Source organism: Cetorhinus maximus, chromosome 20, assembly GCF_964194155.1.
Source record: "Cetorhinus maximus chromosome 20, sCetMax3.hap1.1, whole genome shotgun sequence".
Classification (NCBI taxonomy): Eukaryota; Metazoa; Chordata; class Chondrichthyes; order Lamniformes; family Cetorhinidae; genus Cetorhinus; species Cetorhinus maximus.
In genome coordinates, this window is record NC_135898.1 from 6,273,988 (window position 1) to 6,287,012 (window position 13,025).

Consider the following 13,025-nt stretch of genomic DNA (forward strand, 5'->3'; position numbering starts at 1 on the left):
CTGTCTACCAGAAGCTTACCTTCAATGGTCAATATACACAGTGGGATCCCTATGGCTCTACATGCTATAAGATTGGCCTTATCAGCTATCATTTTGAAAACCCAGAAGCAGAGATTTCAAATGGTGGTGTCTATGGGGATACAAATGTTAAATATAAATTTAGCAGAGAGAGATGAAAGAGTACTCTGTCTTTGATGCACTTTCTAATGTGATGAAAGATCAAATACAAGTTACATCTCATGCAATGTTCAAGTCCCACTAATAAACCAAGCTAATTCAGAAGTAAATAACTAGGTCATGCATTGGCAAAAGCAGAAATATATTTCATCTGATTTAGTTAAGTCTTTATGATGAACGAGTTTGATGCATTTTTCACTTTTTCAAGCAGCTTTATTTTTGTTGTGATTCTGAACTGCAGGAAGAGACACAGAAAGAAAAAGATGAGTAAAAATGAAATTCCACCATGAGCATAAAGCTAACAACAGCTCAGTATTTGATACACCAGTTAAGTCATTGACGGCCTAGCTTTTCCTCTGTCAACATCAGTTGCTTTATTAAAAATCAATTCAAGCCAATGGACAATTCAAAACTCATCAGTCTTAATTTAGCACCCAAATCTTGAAACTTAGAAAATAAATTACACTCAATTGTTACTCAATATTCAAAATAGTTAGCAATCTTCGCATGAACCAATTATGATTTGTGAAACAAAGAACTAACTTCTTTCACAGCCTCAAATCCATCTTTGTTCAAAAAAAGAACTTTCAAATTCTAATTATTGAACAGGCAGAAGAAACAAGAGGAAGTCTGGCAATCACAGTTTAAACCCCCATTATGTGATTGAGTCTGGAGATAACCCACCACTGAGGCTCAAGCATCCCGGTTTACTCATGTGACTGGAGTCATGTGGAAGCAAATTTTTTAGCTGGAAAAAAGAACTGAAAGGTGCAAATCTTGCTCAAGAATGGAGAAATGTCAACTTTTCATCCGGGAATGGAGGCATCTTGGAGGTTATCTTATGAAGGTTTACAGCACAGCCAAGGGAATGAAAGAGATAAATCTAGGCTATTACTTTAAATTGTGGGAGTAGTTGTGCAAGAATTGATATCAGGACTTCCTTCACACAAAGGGTGATCAGCAAATGGAATCCAACTCCAGATAGGTTAGAGGTGGTGCTTTAAGATACAATTAGATGTTACAATGGGAGAACTGTAGGGTCTATCTCAATCGATGAACTAAGGTCTTGTTAATGTTCACACACTGGTTAAGGGCATTGTTTGATTAAGGGCTGAGAGCACATATAAGGAGAATCAGCTGGGACACAGGGGGATCAGGATAATTAGGGGACAGATCTGCAATGCTGCATCCTCTGAATAAACCTACTATCAAAGAAAAGATCCTTTTTTGGACTTTATCATCTGGCTTGAATCCAACATTCCACATCCTAATTATCTCGTGCAGAGAAGTTTTCTTCAAAAATGTATGAACGGAATACTGCGCACAGTTAAAGAGAACCAAGCACCTTGGTTCACAGATGGATAAAAAGAGCATTGCTGTGCAACAATTCTGCAATTCTGTGTGATAGCCATTTGTCTTTATGCGATTATGTCACCACAAATACTTCTCAGGATTCATGACAAAACACAAGTGAAATAAGAAGTCCACATTGCTCGGTGTAAAGAGTAAATTCATTGCACAATCAAACCCAAAACAGTAAAACCAAGAATCTGCTTGCCACACCTCAAGCTGTAATTTTGAGTGAATCAGGTTTTGTTACGTGTCTCACCCTAACCCCTTTCCTCGAAACACCCGCATGACATGTCGATTTCTTTCTAATCTAACAATATATTGTATTATGTTGGGCAAGTAATATTTCCCAACGCACACCGATTAGAGCAGAATTAAATGCTCAGAACTGAGCCTTGACCTAAATCAACTGAGAAGTGCACCATGACACCCAAACTCATTTCACTTGGGATTCTTAGTAAGTAGTAGTAATGTTTTGAGAGATCTTCTCAACCATAGGAGACCTGTTTGATTCAAAAATCCCTGAAAGAGACAGCAATCTATTTTCTTTTCTCAGTGCTGATAAAAAGAGATGAAATAAAGCTATCTCGATATCATAGATCTTTCCTCTCCCATTTATTATTTAGGCTGAGCTGTTCCCGTTACTGCTGATGGAATATTTTTAATTTTCAAGGTTTCAATTGCAATCATGATACTGACAGGGGTTATCCCTTGTTATACTTGTTTTTGTAAAACCTGTGTAGCCAAACAAAAAAAGAACTATCTTATCATGTCTTGGTATCAGTCAAGTAAAAGCGGTGAAGCGATTTTTTCTAGTAGTGGGTGAAATGCTAAGCTGAAGTTCCTCTTTGAAAGCTTTCAAAGCCGAGCCTTTCTTCCTTTCAGTCTTCAAAGTTCTCGGTTATCAGTTGGGTTGACGCCACTGGGTTTCCCAGGTTGAACCTGGACACAAATGAATCCAAGTCCCAAGAACCTAAGCCAAGAAATAAAGCAGCGTTAGTGTAAATCAACCGCTGAGTTGAAAAGCTCATGTTAACACGCTACAATGGAATCCTGTTACCTGTAATCTGTTCAGGCATGCAAAAGATGTTTAAAGTCCAACTTGCCTGTGTACGTAGGAAAGGTTATATCAGAACTAGCAGACTAAGGGATTTGTAAATATTTGCTTGTATTAGGTTTGTGTATGTAGACTTGGAAGGTGCATAAGCTGTGAGTATATAAGAATTTCCATATAGCAGTGAATGATTGCAGGGATTAATGTACTTTTGGATTTCAGAAAACATTTCAAAGCAATGTTTATGACATGTGTAACTGCATGATGATTTCCACCTTGTAATTCTTACCATTATCTTGTGTTTGTTACAATATATGTTACACATACATATCCGTTTATGTTAATGAGGGGGGAGGTTTCTTACAATCACTGTTTGTAAAATTGCAATACAATCTTGCTATAAGTAGTGAACAAGGCAATCGACTCTGTTAAAATGGTTAGTTCTTATCCGTTTCTACCCTCGTATTGCTTGCAAACATAATGACAGATCTGGAACCTACCCCAATATTGTAGTTCGAGCTGATGGCCTAAGATGAGTTGGGGGGATGGCGAGGGAGTGGTGGGTTTGGGTGGGGGAAGGTGGATGATAGAGAGGCAATCAGAGGGGGCTGAGCAGTGGCCAGCAGCAGCCCAGAGGTTTGTCATAGAGTCGAAAGAGCACCCTTGCACCTCCTGGTTCCACATAAAGGGGTATTTTTAAAAACATAGGGCAGAATTTTGCCCTTGGTGGACAGGCTCGGCGGGGGCGGTCAGGAAGCCGACCACAGCCTGTGATCAGGACCGGACCGCGATTTCATGTTGGCAGGCCAATTAAGGTACCCAGCGTGAGACGTGAGTGGCAGCGCTCAGCACAGCCTGTGCGGGGGTGAAGGGCAAGCAGGCCGAGCGTGAACGCGCATGCGCGCGAGTGAGCGCTTGAAAATTTCCCTGAGGCACAGAGCTGTCTCAGGGAGATGAAGCGTTATTAAAAAAATAAAATAAATAAAATAAAAATTAATTAATAACGTGTCCCTGCTCATGTGACAGAGCCACATGAGGGCACATGTTTTATTACAATTGTAAAACTTTAATTTTATTTTTATTTGCTTTTGGAAACCTCATTCTGCCCATGGATGAGGTTTCCAAAAAAAATGCAAAGGCCGCATGGCCTTTTCGCCTGCCCGCTAACCATTAGGTTGGATGGGCAGCAAAAAATTTAAGTTGATTGGTTATTTAATGGCTTTAACAGGCCTTATAATTGTCGGCGGTCGCTCTGCCAACTCCAGTGTGCGCCTGCCGACCAAACTATTGCACGACTGCGCATTGACAGTGGCACATTTGGCTGACGTCAACGTGCGTCATTTCACACACGAGTGAGTGGGGCACGCGCTCGCCCACCGAGTGAAAAATTCTGCCCATGCTTTTTTCTGGCAGCGTCAGTCAAAGCTCACACTAAGCTATGTGTGTGTGCAACTATTTAACAGCCTGGAAGGTATTGTACAGGCCTTGTTGAGTGTTAAATACTGTGCATTACAAAATACTCGCCACGCACAGCAAAGTTTTATAATGAACACTGCCTCCAGTAGTCCTTTTAAGTACCGCTGGTTCTATCACGTCCACATCAGGTAATCCTGGTCCAACGCCTGCTATGTTCAGGACAAACGTCTTTCTAATTTGGGCCCTAAAACAATACTTGTTCTTTTACTAGCATATTCAAGGACCTAACAGTTGTTTTAGGCAATAGGATATCTCGACTGCACTTAACCAATATGCTGGTATACATGATGAAGGCAAAATGCTGCGGATGCTGGAAACCTGAAATAAAAACAAAAAATGCTGGAAAAACTCAGCAGGTCTGGCAGCATCTGTGGAGAGAGAAACATAGTTCACATTTTGAGTCTTTATGACTCTTCTTCAGAGCTGTTATACATGGTTCTGACAGTCCTCAGGCAAGAAGTTTGGCTCTCTAAATTGGACCTCTTGTACCCATTTATCACAAGCAAAATGGAGTCAACCAAGTCCAATATCACCCTCATTCTTTCCAGGCAGGGAAAATGGAAAGCAAGCAGAAATCTTACATAGGTTCAAGACGCTGAAGTTAACTGTGGCAAAATACTTCTGCTCTGGTTGGGATTAGCTTGTGCTAAGTACTGCGTTATTCCTTTTCAATCTCTCTGGAACTTTTTTTAAATTCATTCACAGGATGTGGGCTTCGTAGGCTGGGCCAGCATTTATTGTCCATCCCTCGTTGCCCTCGAGAAGGTGCTGGTGAGTTGCCTTCTTGAACCGCTGCAATCCATGTCGTGTATGTACACCCACAGTGCTGTTAAGAAGGGAGTTTCAGGATTTTGACCCAGCGATAGTGAAGGAATGATGATATATTTCCAAGTCAGGATGGTGAGCGACTTGGAGGGGAATTTCTAGGTGGTGGTGTTCCCATCTATCTGCTGCCCTTGTCCTTCTAGATGGTAGTGGTCATGGGTTTGGAAGTTGCTGCCTTGGAAGTTGCAAAGAAACCTTGGTGAATTCCTGCAGTGCATCTTGTAGATGGTACACACTGTTGCTACTGTGCGTCGGTGGTGACGCCAATCAAGCAGGCTGCTTCGTCCTGGATGGTGTTGAGCTTCTTGAGTGTTGTGGGAGCTGCACTAATCCAGGAAATTGTTACTTGCCACTTGTCAGCCAAAGACTGGATATTGTCCAGGTCTTTCTGCATTTGGACATGAACTGCTTCAGTACCTGAGGAGTCGCGAATGGTGCTGATCATCAGCGAACATCCCCACTCCTGACCTTATGATGGAAGGAAGGTCACTGATGAAGCAACTGAAGATGGTTGGGAACACTACCTGAGGAACTCCTGTAGTGATGTCCTGAAACTGAGATAACTGACCTCCAACAACTACAACTATCTTCCTTTGTACTAGGTATGACTCCAACCAGTGGAGAGTTGTCCCCCTGATTGCCATTGACTCTAGTTTTGCTAGTTTTGATGCCACACTCTGTCAAATGCTGCCTTGATGTCAAGGGCAGTCACTCTCACCTCACCTCGGGAGTTCAGCTCTTTTGTCCATGTTTGAACCAAGGCTGTAATGAGGTCAGGAGCTGAGTGGCCCTTGCGGAACCCAAACTGGGCGTCAGCGAGCAGGTTATTGCTAAGCAAGTGCCGCTTGATAGCACTGTCGATGGAGCGGTAATTGGCTGGGTTGGAATTGTCCTGCTTTTTATGTACAGGACATATCTGGGCAATTTTCCACGTATCCAAGTAGATGCCAGTGTTGTAGCTGTACTGGAACAGTTTGGCTAGATGCGCAGCAAGTTCTGGAGCACAAGTCTTCAGTATATTGCAGGAATATTGTCAGGGCCCATAGCCTTTGCAGTATGCAATGCCTTCAGCCATTTCTTGATATCAAATGGAGTGAATCGAATTGGCTGAAGACTGGCATCTGTGATGCTGGGGACCTCCGGAGGAGGCCAAGATGGATCATCCACTCGGCACTTCTGGCTGAAGATTGGAGCAAATGCTTCAGCCTTATCTTTTGCACTGATGTGCTGGGCTCCTCCATCATTGAGGGTGGAGATATTTGTGGAGCCTCCTACCCCAATGAGGTGTTTAATTGTCCACCGCCATTTATGTCTGGGTGTGGCAGGACTGCAGAGTTTAGATCTGATCCGTTGGTTGTGCGATCGCTTAGCCCTAGCTATCACTTGCTGCTTTTGCTGTTTGGCACACAAGTAGGGCTGTGTTATAACTTCACCAGGTTGACATCACATTTTTAGGTATGCCTGGTGCTGCTCCTGGCATGCCCTCCTGCACTCTTCATTGAACCAGGGTTGATTCCCTGGCTTGATGGTAATGGTAGAGTGGAGAATATGCCAAGCCATGAGGTTACAGATTGTGTTTGAGTACAATTCTGCTGTTGCTGATGGCCCACAGCGCCTCATGGATGCCCAATCTTGAGTTGCTAGATCTGTTCGAAATCTATCACATTTAGCATGGTGGTAGTGTCATACAACATGATGGAGGGTATCCTCAATGCGAAGGCGGGACTTCATCTCCAAAATCACGGCAGCAGGTAGGTTTGTCAGGATGAGGTCAAGTATGTGTTTCCCTCTTATTGGTTCCCTCAGCACCTGCCACAGACCCAGCCTAGCAGCTATTGTCCTTTAGGACTCGGCCAGCTTGGTCAGGAGTGATGCTACCGAGCCGCTCTTGGTGATGGACATTGAAAGTCCCCCCCACCCAGAGTACATTCTGCACCCTTGCCACCCTCAGTGCTTCCTCAAGTGATGTTCAACATGGAGGAGCACTGAGTTATCAGCTGAGGGAGGGCGGTACGTGGTAATCAGCAGGAGGTTTCCTTGCCTATGTTTGACGAGATGCCATGAGATTTCATGGGGTCCAAAGGTGATTTTGAGGACTCCCAGGGCAACTCCCTCCCAACTGTATACGACTGTTCAACCACCTCTGCTGGGCCTGTGGGACAGGACATAACCAGGGATGGTGATGGTGGTATCTGGGACATTATCTGTAAGATATGATTCCGTGAGGATGACTATGTCAGGCTGTTGCTTGACTAGTCTGTGAGACATCTCTCCCAATTTTGCCACTAGTCCCCAGATATTAGTAAGGAAGACTTGGCAGGGTTGATAGGGCTGAGACTGCCATTGTCATTTCCGGTGCCTCGGTCAATGCCGGGTGGTCTGTCCGGTTTCATTCCTTTTTTGTGTCTTTGGAGTGGTTTGTTACAACTGAGTGGCTTGCAGGACCATTTCAGAGTCAACCATATTGCTGTAGGTCAGGAGTCACGTGTAGACAGGTAAGGACAACAAATTTCCTTCCCTAAAGGGCATTAGTGGACCAATTGGCAATGGTTCCATGGTCATCATTAGACTTTTAATTCCAGATATTTCATTGAATTCAAATTCCACCATTTTCCATGGCAGGATTTGAACCCCGGTCCACAGAGCAATACCCTGTGTCTCTGGATTACTACTCCAGCGACAATACCACTACGCCATTGCCTCCCCATTTGACACAGATTATCACACAATCCTCCTCCATCACCTGTCTTTCGTTGTTCAATTCAGTGGGATTGTCCTTGTTTGGTTCCACTCTTATCCATGGGATCAAAGCCAGAGTGTCTTCAGCAGTGGCTTCTCTGTAGGGTCTTTCTCAATTGATGAACTAAGGTGGGATGAATAGTCTTCTTTGTTAATTGTTAGTTCATACACTGGTGAAGGCTATTGTTTGATTAACTTTTGATTGAGAGCACATATAAAGATAATCAGCTGGAACCCTGGGGATCAGGGTGGTTAGGAGGCATCTGAAATACTGCATCCTGTGAATAAACTATTATAAAGTAAGACTATTCACCCCGCCTTAGTTCTTTGATCGAGAAATCAGACAAGCCATTGATGGAGATGCTCCGTCTTTGATCGCACGGGTGAGTGTGGAACCAAACAAGGACAATCCCACTGAATTGAACAGGTGATGGAGGAGGATTGTGTGATCATCTGTGTCAAAGGTTCCAGAGAGATCAGCCATACCATAATCCAGGAAGTGATCTATTGACCTATCCTTGGCTGCCTCTTCTTCATCAGCTTCTAGGCATATACTGACAACATCAAGATCTACCTCTCCAGCAGCTCACTTGACCCTTCCAGTGCTTCCAGGTTGTCAGACTGCTGCTCCAATATCCATGATTAGATGAACCACAATTTCCTCTAATTAAATACAGGGAAATCTGAAGTGTAATTTTTAGCCTGACCACAAACTCCAGAGCTTTGCCTTTGATTCCATCGCATTCAAAAGTGAATCACGTTGTTTACAATCTCAACCTCCTACACAACCCAAGATGAGCTTTCAATCCCATAGGCTTCAAAATAAAGACTGCCAATTCCACATGTGCAAAATTTTGCATCTCTGTCCCTGTCTCAATCTATCTGCTGCAAATCCATCATCCATGGCTTTGTCATCTCCAGACTTGGTGATGCTAATGCTCTCCAGGTCAGCCTCATATAGCCCATCCTCCACAAACTTCAATAATAAAAACAGAAAATGCTGGAAAAACTCAGCAGGTCTGGCAGCATCTGTGGAGCGAGAAACAGAGTTAACGTTTCAACTCCATATGACTCTTCTTCAGAAAACGTTAACTCTGTTTCTCTCTCCACAGATGCTGTCAGACCTGCTGAGTTTTTCCAACATTTTCTGTTTTTATTTCAGATTTCCAGCATCCACAGTATTTTGCTTTTATCTCCATAAACTAGTTCATCTCAAACTTTGCCCATATCCTTTCCCCTTCAAAATCCTGCTCGCCCATCACTGGTTTCCTTGTTGACTAACATTGGCTCTGTCCTTAAATGCCTCAAAGTTAAATTCTTCTTCTCATGACTTCATCCATTTGTATCTCTTGTTACTTCTTCCAGATCTATAACTTGCCCTGATCTCTCAGCTGCTCTTTTGTCAATCTCCTACCCCTCGTTCTGGTGCCACCACTGACAGTTGAAACTTCAGTTGTCAAGACCCCACACTCTGCTATGCCTCCCTAAAATCCTCTGCCCCTTCACTACCCTCTTCTTTAGGACATTCTTTAAAATACATCTCTTTGACCAACCTTTAGGCCACCTCTCCACATATCTTCTTGATGGCTTTAAGTCCATTTCTGTCTGATTGTATCGCTGTGTAAAACCACGGAAAATTTCTCTGTGTTAAAGGTGTTAAATAAATGCAAATTGTTGTTATTATTAGAATTTCCTTTCAGAGCATATGAGATAAGCTTAGATTTTCAGTGAACTGGATCTCTTCCCCATGTGTTTCTGGCATTCATATGTCTTTGTTATGTGCAAGTACACATATTTTTTTATTTAATCTTATTTTTTGAGCAGGATTTTGTGTTTACTGTTATATTTCTTACTGACATTGGCCCCAATTGTATATTTTTTAATGCAGGGATTAAGTGATGAGCACTAGGATGCAGTTGCCTTTCAAGCCTTCTTACCAATGTGGTTGCTGTTTGCCTTGTTATTTGATTCTTTGTCTAAAAATGCACAGTATTCTTTTGGAGGTAACCCAGCTCGATGTTGTCTTGTGATTCCTCCTTGTAGTCATTTACTGATAGCCTGCCATCATACACTGTGTTTCACAAATTCATAAATAGGAAAAGGAGCTATCACTCCTATCATTGCAACCATAACCAGAATTTTTTCAAGGAGGTGTCTACCAGGAACATTTTGCTTTGTGCTTTTTATATTTTCTATGCTACACACTACTCAACTTAAATGCAAATTGTTTCAAGGTCATTTTTCACTCTACATTAAGAAATCTGTCTTTTAACTGTGGCGGTGAATTCTTTTTCTCCCCATCCATTTTCTTTAATTGATTTTATTTCTGCCTCTTCACTTGAAGTCTCCACAAGAGAGTCAGGGAAGTTGAGGAGTCAACCCACTCTGAGATCTCTGATGGCTTGATCTTGAGACTACTTGTAAAATGAGTGTGAAACTGGTTGAAGTGTATCCTCTCAGTGCTTTGCCTTAACCCGGCATTTCACTCCACTGGAGCCCAATATATGGAGAATGCCAGCATGCGCTGACCAAGACGTGCCACAGTGATCATCCTGAAATAAACTGTTTTGCTGGGGGAAAAAAATCCTTCTTTTTTGCCTTTAATGAGTTAGTTTTTCATCACCTCTTCTGCACCAATCAGCATGTGTTTTCAATAGAGGATGCGAGTGAACACTGCTGCTCTCCTAGGTCTACTGTAAGGCATGCTGTAAAAAGGAGCACAGGAGCAGCCTTAGGCAGGTCACTACTGATGTCCCATTCTTAACCTTGGGAAGTCTTCTTGTTTTGGAGCCTTTTGTTGATGCCAAACTTTCATTTCAAAATTTAGAGGAATGTGAGAAGGAACTTCCATTCTAAGGCTCCTTGCATAGTATCCTTTATTTCAAGGTGCTGACTCCGAAAGAAGCATTTTTCTTCCCTTCTTTCAAGGAATATGGCATCACTGGCAAAACCAGCGTTTGTTACCTATCCTGAATTGCCCTTGAGAAGTGATGGTGAGCCGCTGCTTTGAACTGCTGCAGTCCATCTGGTGCAGGTACATCCACAGTACTGCTGGGAAGGGAGTTTCAGGATTTTGATCCCATGGCAGTGAAGGTACAGCGATATAATTCCAAATCAAGGTGGTGTACAGTTTTGGGGGGAACTTGGAGGTGATAGTATTTCCATGCATTCACTGCCCTTGCCTTGCAATGTGATAGAGGTCGCAGGTTTGGAAGGTGCTGTCGAAGGAACCTTGCTCAGTTGCTCCAATACATCTTGTACACAGTGCTGCCACTGAGCACCAGTGGCGGAGGGATTGAATGTTTAAGGTGGTGGATGCTTTGTCCTGGATGGTCCCAAGCTCTTTGAGTGTTACTCATCCGGGCAAGTGGAGACTATTCCATCACACTCCTGACTTCCGCCTTGTAGATGGTGAACAGGCTTTGGGGAGTTAGGAAGCGAGGTACTTGCCTCAGAATGCCCAGCCTCTGACCTCCTCTTGCAGCTACAGTATTTATATGGCTGGTCCAATTCAGTTTCTGGTCAATGATAACTCCCTAGGATGTTGATAGTAGTAATGCCATTGATTGTCAAGGGGCAATGGTTAGATTCTCGCTTATTGGAGATGGTCATTGCCTGGCACTTGTGTGGCATGAATGTTACTTGCCACTTGTCAGCCAAGCCTGGATATTGTCCAGGTCTTGCTGCATTCGAACATGGACTGCTTCAGTATCTGAGGAGTTGTAAATGGTGCTGAACATTATGCAATCAGCAGCGAACATCCCCACTTCTAACCTTATGACAGAGGGAAGGTTATTAATGAAGCAGCTGAAGATGGTTGGTCTAGAACACTATCCCAAAGCAATGTCCTAGGACTGAGATGATTGGCCTCCAATAACCACAACCATCTTCCTTTGTGCTAGGTTTGACTCCAACAGTGGTGATTTTTTTCTCTGATTCCCATTGATTTCAATTTGAAGCTACACATGGTCAAATGCTGCCTTCATGTCAAGGGCAGTCACTTTTGCCTCCTCTCGAGCTCAGCTCTTTTGTCTATGTTTGGACCAAGGCTGTAATGAGGTCAGGAGCTGAGTGGCCCTGATGGAATCCAAACTGAGCATCAGTGAGCAGGTTATTGCTGGGTAAGTGCCATTTAATAGCACTGTTGTTGACACCTCACATCACTTTGCTTATGATTGAGAGGAGAGTGAAGGGGCAGTAATTGGCCGAATTGTATTTGTCCTGCTTTATGTGGACAGGGCATACCAATCTTCTACATTGCTCGTTAGATGCCAGTGTTGTAGCTGTACTGGAACAGCTTGGCTCAGTGCACGGCTTGTTCTGGGACACATCTGCAGTACTATTGCCGGGATGTTGTCAGGGCCCATAGCCTTTGCAGTATCCAGGCCCTCCAGCTGCTTTTTGATACCATGTGATCGAATCAAATTGGCTGAAGATTGACAGCTCAGATGTTTCAGGTAATTAAGGAATATGAGGAGCTGGCGGAAAAATGGAGTTGAAGCACAAGATCAGCTGTCATTGTACTGAAGGATAGAGTAGGCTTGACAGGCCGTATGGTCTACTCCTGCTCCTAGTTCTCGAATGCTGGGGACCTCATAAGGAGGCTGAGGTGTATCATCCATTTCGTACTTCTGGCTGAAGATAGTTACAAATGCTTCAGCCTTGTTTTTTTCACTGATGTGCTGGGATTCCCCATCATTGAGGATGAGGATATTTGTGGATCCTCCTCCTCCAGTTACTTGTTTAATTGTCCACCACCATTCAATACTGGATGTGGAAGGACAGTTTTGATCTGATCCATAGGTTGTACAAAAAAAAAGCAGAGTATTACTTGAATGGAGAACGACTGCAGAATTCCCAGGTGCAGAGGGATTTAGATGTTCTCGTGCATGAGTCACAAAAAGTTAGTATGCAGGTCCAATATGTAATCTAGAAGGCTAATAGAATGCTATCCTTTATTAGGAGAGGAATTGAACATAAAAGTAAGGAAGTTATGCTTCAATTATACAGGGCACTGGTGAGACTGCATTTTGAATACTGTGTGCAGTTTTGGTCTCCTTATTTAAGGAACAGTGTAAACATGTTGGAAGTGTTTCAGAGGAGGTTGACTAGATTGATACCTGGAATGAGCAGGTTGTCTTATGAGGAAAGGTTGGACAGACTGGGCTGGTTTCTACTGGAGTTCAGAACAGTGAGGGGTGACTTGATTATAGTAAATAAGATCCTGATAGGTCTTGACAAAGTGGAAGTGGAAAGAATATTTTCTCTTTTGGGTGAGTCCAGAACTAGGGGGCACTGTTTTAGAATTAGAGGTCACCCTTATAGGACAGAGATGAGGAGAAATTTTCCCTCTCAGAGGCTTGTGCGACTTTGGAACTCCCTGCCTCAGAAGGCAATGGAAGCA

At 43.2% G+C, this 13,025-nt stretch overlaps 1 protein-coding gene across 1 annotated transcript in view; it reads right to left on the reverse strand.

The window, feature by feature from the left end:
* Window positions 1–526: 526 nt before the first annotated feature.
* The window catches only part of pebp4 (phosphatidylethanolamine binding protein 4), a 447,588-nt gene continuing 435,089 nt past the window's right edge, over window positions 527–13,025 (reverse strand). Inside the window, exon 7 of the mRNA XM_078565426.1 lies at window positions 527–2,500. Coding sequence (XP_078421552.1) covers window positions 2,409–2,500 — 92 coding nt within the window. The 3' untranslated portion in view covers window positions 527–2,408. The remainder of the gene's footprint in view (window positions 2,501–13,025) is intronic.